This window comes from Acartia tonsa, chromosome 14 (assembly GCF_053477335.1).
Source record: "Acartia tonsa isolate MP-2025a chromosome 14, ASM5347733v1, whole genome shotgun sequence".
Taxonomy (NCBI): domain Eukaryota; kingdom Metazoa; phylum Arthropoda; class Copepoda; order Calanoida; family Acartiidae; genus Acartia; species Acartia tonsa.
Genome location: NC_137273.1, coordinates 28,418,539 through 28,437,890, shown reverse-complemented (window position 1 = coordinate 28,437,890; position 19,352 = coordinate 28,418,539). Strand labels below are relative to the sequence as shown.

At 32.2% G+C, this 19,352-nt stretch overlaps 1 protein-coding gene across 1 annotated transcript; it reads right to left on the bottom strand.

Annotated features, from left to right (window-relative positions):
* Positions 1-11,983: 11,983 nt before the first annotated feature.
* LOC145306032 (arrestin domain-containing protein 3-like) lies at positions 11,984-19,352 on the bottom strand. Its single transcript, XM_080147964.1, has 10 exons — positions 19,208-19,352; positions 17,698-17,783; positions 17,232-17,278; positions 16,949-16,996; positions 15,756-15,844; positions 15,372-15,464; positions 14,330-14,460; positions 13,915-14,007; positions 13,194-13,309; positions 11,984-12,458 (listed from the first exon to the last, which is right to left on the bottom strand). Exons 1-10 carry the CDS (start codon positions 19,342-19,344, stop codon positions 12,345-12,347), a joined length of 954 nt encoding a protein of 317 aa, XP_080004090.1. The 5' UTR covers positions 19,345-19,352; the 3' UTR covers positions 11,984-12,344.

The window sequence follows — 19,352 nt, the reverse complement described above, 5'->3', positions numbered from 1 at the left end:
AGCTTTTCTACAGCTAGATTTTGTCCGTGCGTCTGTCTGTCCGCCACTAAAGGGTTATTAAGAAAACTGTTTGATACTTGACTTTTCATTAATATCCCCAAAAATTGTCAACCTTTTGTCTGTTACTCTAGATAAACATTCACATTTCTTATTCTGATAATAAAACTTGCAACTGCTGCACTACTCATGGATATACTTGTTTTCATTTTATATTTTTTTTTATTTGTTCTTCATATTTTGTATTGCTTTTATGATTCAAATAGGCAGCTAGAGGTTTTCATTTAATTTTATATAATTTATTTCATAATACTGACATCCTATCAAATATTATTTAGCTATTTAGTTTTTAAAAAATCCTTGATTGTAAACAAATTAAGATTACATGAACATAGATACAGATTCTTAGACATATTTTTTTAAGGTGAACAGTTAAAGATTCCACAAGGATAAAAACTAAAAAAAAGTATTTTTTTGACATTTCATGATAAATAAATTTTAAGGTTTTCAAGATGTTTTTAGATATACTAGATGCTTGAATAATGAATTGTTGATAAATTTTAAGAATCTATATCTTTGCTTCTAAATTAATTCTAATTTCTTAATTTAAAGAAGGTATCTACCTATGTTAGATATTTAAATCAGCCCAAATCACAATGATTAAAAACCTTATTTTGTTATTAGATTATCCTGTATTACAGCAGTGGTTTCTATATTAGTTAGCTACACAAGCATCACAGTAGATTTCATGGCTGAATTGGCCTTCTGTTATGATGTGACACCAATTTAACTAATAACTATAGAAACTGCTACAACACAGGGCTGTTGTAGTCACACCCTCCCTGAATGAGATCAAGATATTTAGTTCTGACACTAAAACAGGTTTTAGAAAAGACTTTCATAAACAATTCAAACTTAAAACAAACTTTAAATTTGTTAAAGCAATGAGTTCCCTTCTTCAGTTTGGAAATGTATTTTTTACAAAATTGTTGAAGAATAAACATTTGTTTGAATATTAAGATAAGTTTTTTAAATTGTTAACCTATGTTTTAAAATAAATGACTAACTTAATATCTAATTTTTATTAGTTTTGTGTCATATAAAAAGTGTCTTGATAACATTGAGGGAGGGTGTGTAGTGTTAAATGTAATTGTAAATAGATATCATATATTATATTATATATATATATAAAAAATGTATTTCTGTTGATTTTAAAATTATTAATTTGTAATTCCTCCTCCATATAAATATATTTATATCTTAAAAAAAGCCTAACACATGCTAAAAAGCAGTCTGACCGCCATTGATGTTTCTTAGTTAATTGTGCTCCTTAATGATGGGAATGTTGTCAAAAAGTTTCAGCATTTTATCATTTATAGGAGCTGAGTAAATCCCATTTCGCCCATAGCGTTACGGACGGACGGACTGACAGACAAGGTGAATTAAAGAGTAACTTCGCTACAAAAAAAAATATTTTTGAAAGCAATGCTTTACGTCTGTCTTTAATGGGTGATGACCTCCTGAGGGCTCGGTGACGCTTTGTGTACAAATCCTTTCCATGAACATACTCTGCATTGGAATTGCAGTATAATGCGCCCAATCGCAATGGGTATTAAGTAAGGTAACACTTAAAAGACAACCAATTCTTTGATTACACGACCTTTGTCTAGAAGTCTTAATTGTGCATGGTAATGAATTGCGCCTGCTTTGGGCTAAGGCATTCCCTCTACTCTAACAATTTATGTCGAGACCTGACATAGCAGCAATAGGATACATTTTTAACGTCTTAGCTATGACGCGGTATCGGGCCGAGATCCTAACCTATCACCTTCCCGACAACGCCACAGTCGTAGGTAGTCTACAGTGCACATTGATCTAAGCACAAAAGAATCGTCTTATCGATTTTAAAATTCATATATTGATTCCTGTAACAGCTGGCATTAGCTCTTTTATTAGGAAACCTTTAGAAATGTAGGTTAAATGTCGTCCTACATATTTTTATACTTAAAGAATATTACAAACTTTATCCTGTCAACTTATAACTTTAAAAAAAGCAAAGCATATGAAACTGCTTCCATGAAAATTAATTTTAATTATTTATAAAAGAAACACAGAAATATAAGCATCTCCTTTATTACAAAGTTAACAACAAAGAATGATGATTTTAAGATAATTCTCAATAATCACATCTTTGGAGAATTCTGCACCCACAAATTTGCAGCCAATTCAGTCCAAAACTATGATACTGCTTTGCAAAGTTTGAATCGATAGGACAGTTCAAATATGACTAAATTAATGAAAAGGAACTGTTAAAAACAGACAAACGTTCTGACCCATATTATAGAATGATTTTAGTGTACACTTTAATTCGACCGAAAAAAATTAAACCCAAACCCCAAACTTTTATTTGCTAGTCAAAAACATTTTAGTCCTGACAAAATCTAACTTGTCTGCATGTAAATGTACAAATCAATTAAAAACAACATTAAGATTTATTTCACATTTCAGTATTTAGAAAATATTTAAAGAAATATTTAAATTTTGAGTTTATCAGAAATAATGTTTACCAAATAATATAAATCAATATGAAGAAATTTTGCATCAGTTTATTATCAGACTTACTTCCAGTCAAATTGAACAAGGACAATTATGTAGGTAAGGGTGTTAGCAGCCAAAGATGTGAGTGTACTCTTTTCAATTGTAAAGTAACCCATGGCACTGAATGGGAAACAAAACTCCAATTCTGTGACAGCAGCTTGGATTCTTACCATTTCTGAGATTGATGTACATAATGCTGCTTGTTCTCTTGCCTTACATGCCAGTTGACCAGCTGAGCTATAACACTCCTCAATATTGTTCAAAAAGTTGTAGATTATGATCATATTTAGAGAGATAAAACAAACAGCATAGTAGGGAAAAGCCTCTTTACTCACTACAATCAGATAAATTCCAAAAATCAAGGAAATTTGCAGCATAAAGAAAAGCATTGGGGAGAAAATGTCTAGTGCTGAATTTACATTCTTTGTAAAGTTGATTACATCTTTCAAGTCATCATTTGTAAGGGTGCTTTTGGCGCAGGTATCCTCAATTTTTTCTTGCAGTAGTAGGCAACAAAATGTCAAAAATGCCATAAAGCTCACTTGATACATTAGAGAAAGTATGTCAACAAATGCTAAAAACATCCAAAATACAAGATATTCAATCCAATGCACATTGGGGCAAATCAACCAAAAAGGGGATTTAATTATTTAGTACCCTTAAAATTCATCTCACAAAAATTTCATTTTATACTTTTTTGTAGGTAATTTTACAACAAACAAATTTGCTTTTATGTTTTTTTTCTGTCATTTGAAAGGAACATGGAGATAAAGGTCATTTTATGAAGGTAGATAGAGAATTACCAGATTAACCCATCCCGAAAATAGCCCCCCCCCTTACCCTATCCGTCTATCTATCCATCAATCTATCCATCTATCTATCCATATATCTATCCATCTATCTATCCATCTATCTATCCATCTATCTATCCATCTATCTATCCATCTATCTATCCATCTATCTATCCATCTATCTATCCATCTATCTATCTATCCATCTATCTATCCATCTGTCTATCCATCTATATATCGATCCATCTATCTATCCATCAACTATTCATCTCTTTATCCATCAACTATCAATTTATCCATCCATCAATCTATCCCTCTATCTACCCATCCATCTATCTATCTGTCTATCCATTTACTTATCCATCTATCTATCCATATATCTATTCATCTACCTATTATTATGAAGGTAGATAGAAAATTACCAGATTAACCCCTCCCGAAAATAGTCCCCCCTTACCCTATCCATCTATCTTTCCATCTATCTATCCATCTATCTATCCATCAATCTATCCATCTATCTATCCATATATCTATCCATCTGTCTATCCATCTATCTATCCATCTATCTATCCATCTATCTATCCATCTATCTATCCATCTATCTATCCATCTATCTATCCATCTATCTATCCATCTATCTATCCATCTATCTATCCATCTATTTATCCATCTATCTATCTATCTATCTATCCATCTATCTATCCATCTCTCTATCCATCTTTCTATCCATCTATATATCGATCCATCTATCTATCCATCAACTATTCATCTCTTTATCCATCAAATATCAATTTATCCATCCATCAATCTATCCCTCTATCTATCCATCCATCTATCCATCTGTCTATCCATTTACTTATCCATCTATCTATCCATATATCTATTCATCTACCTATCCATCTATCTATCCATCAACTATCTTGAATTTCGTGTTTAAAATGTCTAATTAGGGGTTTTGGTTATCAGAGCAATATGAGAATTTTTTAGTAGCGCAGCTACCCTATCACTAGCTTTTTGGGCCCTTTAAAGTGTAACTAGGTTAATTGTAGTCCGATTTTAGTGCTCAAAGTGTCAAATTTGGGGTCATGGAATTCATTTCAGTAGGAGGGGAGGGGATGGTGTAAATGGGGGTGGATGGGGATCCTTATTTTAGCAAGCTACAAGTTTCACTTTATTTTTATGTTTAATAAATCCATTATAAATGTGGGCATGATTAACATAAATTTTTTAAACTAATATCTATATTTATAATGATAATATGATTCTTGTTTACTGTTTATATGTATACTAGCGGCTTCGCCCCTAGCCTCTAGGGGATTTGCCCCAAGAGGTAATTGAACAAGGATGACAACATCCATGAAAGAAGCGAAGCTCTGAAATGGAAGGACAAACGAACATTAACACTTGTGAAGTGTCAGAACTGAATATTAATGCATGTCTATACAAAATTGTAATTAAAACTGATTAAATACATGTTACTGTTTAAGTACATACTGACGTTTTTAGGACTTGATTATAGAGATGCTTCGCTTATAACAATAGACGTGGTTGAAATAGGAATCAGTATTCAAAAAATCAGATGAATAGGATATTTTTAACATTCAAAACCATTATTTGTTGTCAAAAAAGTAAAAATCAGCTTGTTATAAATGGATGTACGGACTTTCTGGTAATGATTATAGAGTTGCTGTGCTTTCTAAGTCGTACCTAACTGTTGTAGAAATCAGCATGAAAAGTTTGAGATCGATAGGACAATTCTAGCCTGTTTAAGTTAAGTAAAAAAGCTAACTGTACCAGACGTACGGACGGACCGACCCTAATTATAGAAATATGAAAAAATTGAGGGGGATTTTTATTTTTGAAAAAGATCTTTAAACAACCACAGGACCAGTAGATATATTCCCTGAAGAGTAGAATTCAATCAGTTTAGTGGTTAGCGAGATCTTAAGGGATGGGCGGACAGACAAACAGACATCAAGCTACTTTGTATTATATATTAACACCTAGGGATCTAAGGAACAAAACAATAACCGATTAATATGTACATCCCCAATATTGATACATATTTAATAAATACATATTTAATAAATTATATTACAAAATTATTTGTCTGTTGATGACAATTAGTGGTTGAAAAGTTTTGACACTCATCAACAACACTTAATGAACCAACCAATAAAAAATCAATTAAATTTCCTGAAGTTCTTATGCTAACGAATATAAAAACGTTATTATAAAACTTTGAAGTTTGGGGACTAGTGTAATTAACAGTCCCCTCCCTTTCTAAATAAAACTGCTGACTTTAAACATGAATACCCTGTAACTACATAATTTAAAAACAAAGCATTACCAATAGACAGACAGATAGACTACTTGCTAATTCAAATTTAGAATGATTATAAGAACCTCAAGTTATTTGCATATTAACTTTACCTTTTCGCAGTGAGGTAGGGGACATTGGGCTGTTTATAACACTAGTCCCCAAAGTTTTACAGTTGTGTGTTCAAACGTTTTAACTACTAACTTTAATCTACAAAAGGGGTAATTTTGTGTATTATCATTGGGGATGTACAACAATTTATTGACCTTTGTCCTCTTTAGATCCCTGATATTTGTAATAATCTATAGAAACGATTATTTAGTTACATTAAAACATCAAACATAAAGAGGTTTAGATTTAGGTTTAGTCCCCCCCCCTCTCCTCCCCATCATTTTGTGCAATAGAACTTGAAAATATTTATTATTAACTTTAATTCTAAGTCAGAATAAATATTTCCCAATATGTCTATGTTTCTGTGTCTTTTATTTATTTGAATTATATCTTAAGTTTTGACTTTAAAAGCGCATCTAAACGCCTTTTCTTACAAGCTTTTCGTGCACCCACGTTCAGAAAACGGGCTAAAAACCCCTACGGGGGCGCGGGGGGGTAAATGAGACCAGTACAGGCGATTATGATATGTCTTTGGGTAATCAAATATCGTATTTTTAGTCGGTGGCAACCAGTGAAAACATGTTTCCTCATACTGTCTTCTTAAATGTTGATTAAAAAACAAACAAATAAAAACTAAAATCTTGACTTCAACTAGAATTATTGAAGACTAATTTCTTCAATTTGTGTTTTTTTCTTTTATACTGTCAAAATATATGTAATGCATGACTCATCAGAAGTTATTTTGTCTAATTACGTTAATTCTAAGAGATTTTATAATACTTTTAAAATAGTTGGTGAAACACAAAAAGTATGCCTTTTTCTGTAAAAAAATTTTTGCATTTCTTGACTTCCATGCATTAGAATGCTTACTTAAAAAGCGTATTTTTACGATTCCTTTGAAATCTGATGTACATTGGGTATGATAATACTCATAGAATGTTTAAAACTTGATTTGGGGGTGGTGAATTGTTGCCCCTTGTTGCCCCTATGTGCAATGTGAATAAGAGAAAAGAAACAGCTTCCTTTGTGTAAGGACTGTCAAAGCAGCAAATAAGATACTTCCAGCACCCAACCAGGCAACAAATTTCCATGAAAAACGTAATGAGGAGTCGCAAATAGTTGATTCAAAATGAGGAAAAGAAAAAGCCAAAAACACAACAAGAAAGAATGGTTGCAATATGATGGTGCCAACCATGAACAGATCAATAAAGCTGCTGAGGTTGCCATAATCTCTTGCCAAAAAGCTAGGTCCAACAAAGTAAGATACTACACATAGAGCAGCAATGAAGAAAGTAAAGATGACCAAAGTGACAAGATTGAAAAGATTGGAGCCGAAACTCCCATCCGGTTTGACTTTTACAGGCCAAAGTTTGCTTGCAAACATGAACTGTATAAATTGTCCTAGCTTCATGTTGGGGAAACAGACCAAAACTGTAATATAAACACACACACCCTGGAGCAAATATTGGAAAAGTTTGTGTTCATTGCATTGTATGTACACAGAGGTAAATATTGTTTTTATTAGTCAGGTTTGTATATTTAATTTAATCAGATGAAAAAATATTTTTTTTTATGGTAAACCATCTTATATTTTAATGTCAAACTGTTTTAACCTATTTTTGACAGGTATATCAAAAATATACTTTGACACCTGTAGAATCATACTGCAAAGCCAAAAATGAGAACAATTGCCCACATCAATTTTTATTAGGATTTTAAAGTTTATTTTTTACTATGGATTAAATAATTTTTACTGAATCATGATGTTTCTTTCCTTTGAAGGTAAAATACTCAGCTTTTAGAGTGTCTTGCTTCGTAAATATTGTATGCTAGTATACAGTAAAGTTAGGTCTTTTGATTTTATCTATCAATACTAATTAAAAATTAATTCTTTACAATATATCAATGAATTAACATAAAAATGTTTCATGTCTATTATACATTAAAACACATAAAAATTGGCTGTAAAGGGTTAAATAAATTAAGATGACAAAAAATGTTTATGCAATACAACAAATTTATTTTTGTCACATATACAAATATGATATAAAATAAGATTATTCAAACTTGTTTTAAAAATATTTTTAAAAAGTATGTATCTTTTATGAGTAGGGTTTTCATTCTTTTCATTTTTAATAAATAAAATTATCTAACTACACTTGAAATAAGTCACTTTGTGAAAACACTCTTTCGGAAATTATAAAGAATTGAAATGAAAGAAGATTTCTTATTGGTTTAAATTCAGCATTATGTTTTTTATTGTATTATGTCAGATTTTTCAATGAAATTTATTGTTTTAGAAAAAAAAAATATTTCCATTGAACAGAGTAATGTTTTTTTTTATTGTATCAGTATAAAATTATATAAAATTGTTCACTAAGTTACAATATTACATGAAGTAAAAAAAGACCTTTTAGGAGGGGGTATTTACCCTCCCAAGATAAAAAATCTCTAATGAAAAAAATTTTTGCGCGCTTCGCGCACATTTTTAATACTAAATATTTAATAAAACTTAAATCACCCCCCTCAAAAATTTTACCCCGGGGGTAAATTTTTTTGGGGGGGGATTTTAAATTTACCCCTGCCAACAGATTTCGGGGGGGGTAATTACCTCCCCCAAGCAAAGTTTACCCCCGGGGTAAAAATTTTTTTTGGGGGGGGTAAAAAAATTTGCGGCGAGGTTCGCGCGCCATTTTACCCTCCCCTCCAAAAACGAATTACCCCACCCCTAAAAAATGTTTACCCCCCCCCTAAAAAAGAGCTTGGACGTCCATGTGTCCTAGTATATTTTTTACCCCCCATTCAAAAATAGTTTAAAAACAGTTTAATGTTGAATTATATAATAAAATTTTAATTTTACAAAAATGAGCACTGAAGTATGTTGGTATACTTAAAGCAAATATTTTAAGTTATGATTATTGGGGAAAAGTGCAAATATTGCTTTCTTTAACAAAGTCATGTACCCAATTAAAAATTTGAACTTAAATTATGTTATTATTATTCTATTTAAAACTGAAAGAAAAGCAACAAATCATGAAAGCTAAAATAACTAACTAACAAACTTATACACAAATGAATAGACAGACAAACTTTTTGATGTAACAAAGGCCATACAAATGTTGAGAATGCAATGAAATTTTTTTTGAATTTGTGAGAGAAGTGAAAAATAGAAGAGTAAAATGATTTTAATTTAACCTTATTCCAGGGGGCGTTCAAATCAGTACTATCCTTTCCAGTGAAGCTAATTATTAGTCCTAGGAAGGTTTGAATTCTATACAGATTCAAATTAAAATTTTGACTTACTGAACCAGTAAATTTTACATGATAGTGTTTAAAAATCTAAATTTTTGCAATCACTCCTAGAGTTTTAATGTTAAAATATGTAGTCTTTCATTAAGCCATTTTACATTTTAAATCTTAATACCTTTAGGTAAAATAACTAGCATATTTTATATCAATACTACAAAATAATTGTATAATAAACAATGTTTTTTTTATTAAAAGCGAAGCTTTTCTATAATTAGGGTCGGTCCGTCCGTAACAGATAGCTTTTTCGTTAAATTAGGCATGTAAGAATTGTCCTATCGATTTCAAATTTTGCATGGTGATTCCTTTAGTAGTAAGGTAAGATTTAGAAAGCGAAGCAACTCTATAATCATTACCAAAATGTCCGTACGTCCATTTTAAACATGTTGATTTTTTTTACTTTTTTAACAACAAATTTTTATGTGATCTAATCATCGGATTGATCTGATTTTTGGTATATTGATTCCTGGTACAACAAAGAATAATGTAATATGGGAAGAAACTCTTTAATCAAGTCCTAAAAATGTAAGTATGTCCATAAACATTATCCTGTATAGAGCAGTTTTTCAACAAATTTACTTACAATTTTGCTTTGACTCTTATACATTTATATTATGATTATTAAGTTCTGACACTTTTCAAGTGTTAATGTCCGTTTGTCCTACCGTTTCAGTGCTTCGCTTTTATGGATGTTGTCATCCTTGTATAAGGGTAAATTAAATTTTATATAAAAATTGTTATGGGTATAAGCAAATAATAGAAAATTTTTTTAAAAATATTTTTTTTGAGAGAAAACTTAAAAATCATACATATAATTTCAAGCTAGAGTTTATAATCAACAAAATTGATTTGTAAGAATTTAAAAGCTATAAAACAAATGCAATTTAAGATATATATACATTTTAGTAGTTGGATAAATATTTTACAGTAAAAATCTCTGTTATTTTAAAGTTATTGGCACTTAAGGAATATTTTGGACCATTCAGATTCAATAGCCTCATCATGAAGCATACAAATATTCATATTACTATTAGTAATTACAATTTTTAGTAGTGAAGCTACTCCATAATTTGAAATGTCTGTGTGCCCGTATGTCTGAAATGTTTTGGGGGAAACGTGATTTTCTTGGCTCCTATATAAGATAGAATGCTGAAACTATTTTGCAGTCCCATCATTAGGGAGCATAATTAACTATGAAACTTGCATTGCGGTTAGACTGCTTTTTGGCAGGCTTTTGGCTATCTTTATATATTTCACATTTTTCCCCATCTTTGGTGTTTATAGTCCGATTTTCAAAATTTTTAAATTAAGAATATGAAATCTATATTTTTCGTCGTTTGAAGAAAATATCCATGGCGGTCGGACTGCCTTTTAGCAGGTTTTTGGCTATTTATATATTTTTTACTTATTTATTAATATCTTGGGTGATTTTGGTCCAATTTTCAATATTTTTTGGAATGACAGTTTTATGTAATTTACATCGGCCTGCCAGTTTTCATGCAAAATAAATAAGGTTTCAAGTTTATTTCCTTCACTAAACTATTCTTGATTTTAACAAATACTCTTTAAATCTACATGTAATTGTACGTATTCCCATCCACGATTTTTTTGTGCTTCGCTACTTATGGATGCTGTCATCCTTGTTTAACTATAAATCATATTAAAAAGCAAAGATATAAAATATTATTGATGCAATGACAACCAATTTACTTTTAATTTTAGGAAAACCATTCTTCATTACAGCACAGTTTAATGTAGCATCAAAAAGCATTTGTGAACATTTTTTTCAAAAAAGTTCATGATCACTTTAATAAGGGGGAGGGGGAAAAATGGCTGGGTAAAGTTATATGTTGGGTACATACGGGCATAGTAGAAATTAAAGGGACTGTGAACGTAAATTTTTCTCATCTTAATATCAAATCTTAACATTATCTCATTCATAATATCTCACAGATAGAGCAAAACACGCTTTTGTTTGCTTAAAAACGGCTTTTTCCGACGATTTTTATAAGGTACAAGGAAAGGAAGAAATTTTCCGTATTATATAAAATGTTCATTAAATTGCTTTTTTCTCCTATTATAGCTAAAATTAAATTTTTTCACATAGTTCTTGATTTTTCCTAACGGTTAAGCTGACTTTTAACATAATCCTTGCTTTAAACCAATGTATAGTTACTTAGAAATTGATAAAATAAGCAATATTTTTTATTGAAAACCAAATACAATAACAAAGCTAGAAACTGGTTTTTTATTAGTATCCAATTAACTTTAGATGGCCCATCTCTCGCCCACCTTTAATTACAAATTTGTAAATAAGAAAGACGCAATATTTCTTTATAAACAGTCTGATAAAAGTGTAAACTAATTCTCCAAAGTGGGTTATTTATTGTCCAACACAAAAAAAGGATATTATTATTTTAAATAACCTATGAGATTCAACCCTTTGTAGACAGTGAGGTATTTTTTTGTCAATAATACAAATTTAAAATAGGTCTTTATTACCTAATTACTATGTTATAAAAAAACTAATTGGCAATTTTATAGCATGAAATAAATCCTTAACAGTAAGTAAATTGTTTCAACTATATATGACAAGTTAAATATCCCTACAAACATTATAAGAAACAAAAACGTTCAGATTTTCCATGTTTTTTCCTTTTTCCCTCCCAAAATACCATAAAATCAAGGCATTATACCTGGATATTTTTGTTAATAGGACGTTTTTGGTTGATCAGTGTCGTGAAATGTGCTTAGAAAATGTTAAGATTTGATTATCAGATGAGAAATTTTTACGTTCACACTCCCTTTAATAAGGAGGAGGGGGGCAGATGATGGCTGGGTAAAGTTATATAGTTGGGTATGCAGGGGCATAGCGAGGGGGGGGGGGCAGATGGCTGGGTAAAGTTTTATGCTGGGTACACAGGGGCATAGCAGAAATTAATAAGGATGAGGGGGGGCAGATGGCTGGGTAAAGTTATATGTTGGGTACACAGGGGCATAGCGGAAATTAATAAGGAGGAGGGGGGGCAGATGATGGATGGGTAAAGTTATATGTTGGGTACACAGGGGCATAGCAGAAATTAATAAGGAGGAGGGGGGGCAGATGATGGCTGGGTAAAGTTATATGTTGGGTACACAGGGGCATAGCAGAAATTAATAAGGAGGAGGGGGGGGGGCAGATGGCTGGGTGAAGTTATATGTTGGATACACTGGAGCAGAAATTAATAAGGAGGAGGGGGGGCAGATGGCTGGGTAAAGTTATATGTTGGATACACTGGAGTATAGTGAAAATTTCCAGAGGTATTTTCATCATCGCTGTCTGCTTGAACATTGACCTGTAAAATAAGTCAATCGCACCAGCAAGATTTTTAAAATAGAAATTTTGTGTGAACCTTCTCACAAACTGTGGAGCACTTAACTTTTTGCCCCCTCTCTTATTTTTGGAATAAATTGGAAATAAGTAAAGGATTAAACTTGTGTTGCTCTAAACCTGAGCGGAAACACAGTGTCCGGTATAAAATAATCCAATCCTACTTTTTAAATATTTTGTTTTGAGGTGGTTTCGAAACTCAACTAGGCACTTTGGACATGTAACAGAAATGTGATCCCCTACTATAAATGGGTAAAAATTAAAAACCACGAATTTAAGGTTATTCTGCAAGATTCTTGTGATAATAGTTATTTCTCGCGTCGTATTATAAACGGCTTTCCGCGGATATAGAATGTACAATTATAAGATTAAAACTAGTTTTTTTAGCCCCGAGGTGCCGAAGGCATCGGCTAAAAAACTGGTTTTAATTTTATGATTTTACATTTTTATATTCGCCGAAAGCTGGATATAATACAATGCTAGACATAGTTTTTTCGTATGGATGAAAACTGGTTCCTATCCACCGGATTCGAATGAATACGAGAAAAAGTTTTTCTAAATTATAACTAGTCCTATATCATGAGCAAAATTATGTAATGGGAGATCAATTCAAGTAATTGAGTAATAGGACAAGTTTGGAAATTAAACAAATTTTGTCATTTGACTCTTCCCCCTCCCAAAAAAAAGAATAAAAAAATACCTGGCCCCACTTACTTAGCGCATAATTGGGGGGTGGTAGATCATTGTATGTGTTGAAATAATCTGGCAAGGGGGGAGGATGATAATAAACTATTGGCGCAGGTCTCTCCTCTCCACCTAAAATATGAATTTATGTTTAAATAAATAATTACATTGCTAATAAAAACTAGTCAACAATTTATATTATAAAACAATTCGCTAAGTAAGAGTTAGGGATCCGTTTCTACTTTATTTTAAAGTTAAATATTATTAAATAAACAAAGAAGGCTGATTTTCCGAGCTTTTCCATTTATTCCCTTCAAAAAGTTGCAGAATCTAGTTATAAATCCTTGATATTTTTGTTACTAAAGGTGTCTACAAAATGTATTTCTTTCTTGATTTTAACTATAAAAAATTACTTCATAATCCCTTTAAGAAAACTATTTTCGTTTTTTGTATAAAAATGGATGAAAAATGGAATTCGTGAATATTTTGAGAGATTATCAAACGCTTTCTCTCAGCTGGCTAACATAATGATACAACCCCTCCCCCTTATGACTTTCCACATCACCTCCCCTAACCACAGAGGAGCGTGTTGACCAATATCTGAGGACTATATTATCAACCTAAATTGACGACAAAAATTCCCCTGTCTCAATATCCACTCCACGTATTCTATATCTATTGCAAGTTGTCATTATTGTTATTCATTTGAACTGCAATAATAACATAATAATGTTTACCTTCATCATCACTAGAGCTTGAGCTGGAGCTATCATCCTCCGGTTTCTCCAGGGGGGCTCCAGGTGTAATATACGGCACTGATGAAGGTACTTCTATAGATAGATGGATAAATTTTTCATATCATATCTCTAGGAGTGCTCCAGGTGTTATATTAAGCACTGATGGAGGTACTTTTATAGATAGATAGATAATTAGTATCTATATTTCTCCAGAGGGGCTCCAATAGTTATATATGGCACTGATGAAGTACTTCTATAGAAAGATAGATATTTATTATTTATATTTCTCCAGAGGGGCTCCAACTGTTATATAGGGTACTGATGAAGTAATTTCTATAGATAGATAGAAATAGATATAGTAGTCCACCACCCATAAAAAAGAGTACATATCCTACCAAAAAGTGGTAAATTATACCTGGAACAGCAAAGCCTCCAGCAAAGCCTGGATCCTGCTTGATCTTGTTGAACATGGGACGCAGAGGAATGTTGCCAATAAGAATGGGAATGTGGGTGTACAAGGAGAAACCAACTCCATGAGGGTTCACTCTACAAAGTTTAATTTAACAATGTTAAAAATTACCAGCAAATCTTTATCAACAAGCAAAAGGCCAAATTGATAGAAAATTAATAACAAGTCAGCCGTCGGCAGTTATACTCAATCTATTCAGATTTTATGTCTATGCTTTCATAGTTTGAGAAGATGAGATGAATTTGAATTTCCGAATGTGTTCACAGTTCCCTCGTTGTTTCATTATTCTATCTCAATATTTACTACTAGCTAAAAATATCAAACTTCAAAAAAATCAAAATTTAAATTATAAACGATTTATACATTATACATTCAAAATTTTAATTTTTCAAATTTGGATTTTTAAAAAAGTTTGAAGCTTTTTTAGCTAGTAGTAAATATTGAGATAGGATGGGGAAACACTGAGGAAACTGTGTACACATTTGGAAATTCAATTTCAGTTAAGCTTTGAGAAAGATATTAAACAAAGATGAAAATATTAAAAAGTACTGAAGCTGTTGAATTTAAAAATAGGCAAATGAAAGAAAATAGGGTGCAAAACAGATAGACTGAAGGACAATTGATTTGTAGAGTAACGTGCATTGGGCAGAATATTCTCAACAAAAAATAAGCAACCTTTTTCAAAAAGAAAGATCAGAAAAACTATTTTCTTTTTACTTGATGTCCTTTAGAGCTTTACAGAAAACTTACGGACCAAGTTAAATATAGAGTAGATGCTAATACGGGATAATCAAATTAAAAAATCAAAATGACAGTCATAGTATTACCCCATTAGACTGACGGACCGAGTAAGATAAAAAATACTCTCATTTGTATAGAGAATATTCATTAAAAAAATTTCAGCCGAAAAGACAGACTGTCAGACATTTCGAATTTCAGTGTAGCTTCGCTGCTAAAAAGGTTACCTAGTTAAGCTTTTTAACTTTACCTAAATGAAAGCGTGTAAGTGACCTCAATAATTCCGCAGGGTTTACAACCACCTAACCAAGTGGGGGCGAGCGGTGGCACCAAAACAGGTTCTCTAAAAATATATTTAATCGAATTCTGATATAGAAGGGCTCTGAAAATATGCTTTTTCGAAACTGAAATAGGTATCCAGGCAAATTGAAAATTTTTGGGACTTATTGAATTTTGATTAGTTATGGTTCATTAAGTATTAAAGAAACTGGTATTAATTTTATGATTTCTATCTTAATATTTGTGAAAAAATGTCTTTAATTCGTTGTGATACATAATTTTTTAGTATGGCTGAGAACTGGTTCTAATCCACCGGGTATTGATCGGTTTGAAAGCGATACTGGAAAGAAGTTACCTGTCCCATTCAAAGTTATCTCCAGATTCAATTTCTCCCTTCTTCATCTCCATGACTGTTCTTTCAGACTCTTTGGTTTCTGGCCCAGCCTACAAATATAAGAAAATACTATCTGCTTCTTCTTGAAAGGTTTTTTTAAATTTTTTTTTAGATTATTAGATTAGATTTATCATTCTTACATAAAAAAAATGATAAATTGATATTATATACATTTATATATACAGCCAAATTCTCTTGATATGGTTAATTTATTTTTAAAAATGTCTTCCCAAATGGCAGTTTCCTAAAAGGTTGGAAGTATGCAGTAATGTGTATTCACACATTGTTTTCATACAGGCCATAATTTCATTTCACAATAAAGAACAAGAAGACTACACATGATAAATGGATATAGAATATACGTGGATATTATGACAGGGTAAAATTTTAGTCAATTTAGGTTGCTACAATGCTAGACATAATTTATCGGTCAGATCGTTCATACAGTAGATAGGGGTTGGATGGGGGGGGGGGGGGTGGTTATTTTTACCAGCTACAAGTTTCATTTTCACTCTATATATTACAATTGTGAATATGATTAAAGTCTCTATGCAGATTGGCATTATTTAAATAAAATATGGTTAGTTGCAAGGATCTAAAGGGAGAAGACAATGGCCCATAAATTTATGTACATCCCCTTTGGTAATACCCAAAATTACCCCTGCTGTAGATTAAAATTAGTGAAGCTAGTAAAAGTGGCTGACTTAGACAGAACTATGAACTCTGGCCGCAGCGCTCGGCCCTCTTGCCTGCCTAGCCACAGCGCTCGGCTCCCTAGCCTATAACCTAACCTAACCTAAAATAGTTGTTCTCTGTCGGGAGGGGGGGTACTCAAAAGAGGATAACGCCAAAAAATAACACCAATGAGACTCGAGAGGCCACTGTAAATTTTGCCATTGGTAAATTACTGTGTATACTGGCCTCTCATTGGTTAATATTTTTTACGTCATAATCTTAATCAGCTACTTTTACTAGCTTCAAAATTAGTGGTTGAAACGTTTAAACACTCAATTTGAATAAACAACCGATCAAAATGCGTAAAATCTCAAAAAATGAATAAGAAAATGTTATTATAAAACATTGAGAACAAGTGCAATAAACAAACAGCTCATTGTCTCCTGTCTCTGGGTTAGTTCAGAATATAAGATATTTACCCTGTATATAACTTTTTCAACAAGTTTCACTTCTGTTGTTTTCATATCCTGATAAAAAAAAAATATTTAGATTTTTTTGTTGTTGGTGAGGTTTTAAAGGAGACTGGTTTAACAAAACTATTTTTTTAGAAGTTAGTAGAAAATTTTGAAACTATTCAAATTAAGGGGTAAAGGTATAGGTATATAGATAGTTGCAAGTAAAACATTCATATGGGTTATAAGGGTATAATATAACTTAATTTTTCAAATGGGGTGTAATAACCCACTCCCAAAAAAATAATACCTTTCTAGACTGATTTTCTATCATTGCAGACACAATTATATATTCACCTAAAAAATAATAATTATTTTAAAGTCTACCTTTTACTTTACATTTTTGTTTTAAAAGCAAAAAGTTTTTAGGGAGGAAGTCCTTCTTCTGGGGGCGATTTCTCTTGTGGGGGGTAAAGATATCCTGCCCCAAAATAAATATAAACCTTCTCTTAAACTATAAGCAGCTTTACTGTAAAGGAGAACCATATTGGTTCAGCGGTAAGAGATCCTTTGTTAAAGACAAAAATCTTATTACTTTAAATAATAGGATATAGCTAGTTAAAAAATTATTTCAAATTTTTTTTCAGGGAAATAAAAACTTAAGAGGTTAAATAATTCACTTACTCCTTATCTATAGAGTTTCAATGTTAATAATCGGTTAAAAATATTTTCATTGAGCTCTCTTCCTATTGGTTGATAACGTTAAAAGGTTATACCTGGAACAAAACCGGTTTTATCAGTGACTATGTTTGATGTGAGAGGTCCAGAGGTACAACATAAACAGCAGAATGTTTTACTGTTACTAAAATAGATTATAATCATAGACACATTATCATACTTACATTTTAGGGACTTGGACAGAAGCTTCGCTTAATATATTGTACTATAATGTCCTAGAAATCAGCATGTTTTCAATAGAAGTAGAGACTTTCTGGTAACTATTAAAGAGTTTCTACGCTTTCTAAATTGTACCTAACTGTTATAGAAATGTTCATCCTAAATTTGAAATCAGTAGGACAATTCTGACATGTCTTAATTAAAGAAAAGGGCTAACCGTGACGTATGGCTAGACGTACAGGCCCTAATAATAGAAAAGCTCCGCTTTTAGAAATTGTTGATTTATAAAAGATATACAGGGTGCGCCACATAAATCCGGACTTTTTTTAAACGGCCATAGCGCCAAAACTACTTGACCAATCAGGACGTTTGACCCCACTATAAAAAGCTTGGGTAATGACCTTTTTGCCCATGAAAATCTTTGGACGATGGAGGACGTGTACGCCGAGCTGGCCGCGCATATGTTCAACAAGGCAGATTCGAATTGCGCAGTTTAAATACCGTGGATTTATGACTATGGCCTACTAAATCTGACCTCAGCCAATCTGTAGGTGAGATGGACTAATGAAACTTGCTGGAGATACTATCAGATACCTAGTGAAAACACTTCAGGGGCCCATATGGAATCTTGAAACTCGTTTTAGACTATGTATTTCGCTGAAAACCCTATCTTAATCTTCGTGCTATTTTTAAAAATGTATAAAACGTTGTTCTAGCTTAACTTTGGCCCAAATGAGAGCCGCCGTGTCAAAGGGTAGCTTTAAAGATAGGTTAATTTGGATCCTGCTGTTACTCACTCCTTAAGGAGATGTGGCCTCCCAGCAGCCCCGATCTTAATCCAATTGACTTTTGGGCCTGGAGCGCCATTAAAGAATGAACCGATAGACGCGCCCATACCAAAAAGACCTCTCTCATTGCTCCTATCATGGAGAACTTCGCCTGCTTGAACAGGGACATGGTGACCAGGGTCGGCGGGCGGTTCAGGGGGCGGGTAGAGGCGGTGATTGAGGGTGGCGGCGATTTTATTAAATAATCTAATAGTCATATACCCAGGTTGCTTCCTAGTTTTTAAAATTCAATAAAATCTTTAAAATTGACGATTTTATGTTTATTTGTTTAAAAATATGAAAAAGTCCGGATTTATGTGGTGCACCCTGTATGAATACAATTGCACATTAATAGACAGAAAAGTAATTTTTCGCATCTTGTTATATCCAGCTTTCTGCGGATATAAAACTAGTTTTGTACAAGCCCCTAGAATTAGATTCCCAAGGCACGGACTAACAAACCTGATTATAATATTATAATTGTACATTTTTTGCAGAAAAAATGGTTATAATATGATACGATACATGTTTTTTCAGTTTGGCTTAGAACCGGTTCTAATACCTTTCATGACCAGGTTCTGAGCACTCTGGAAACTGATTAAGGTCCAAAATACTGATGACAGTAATGTTCATTTTGGTCCGGTGGTTCCATAACCAACTCCAGTTCAGTTCAGCATTCCATCGGTGATGGTCACACATATTTTAGT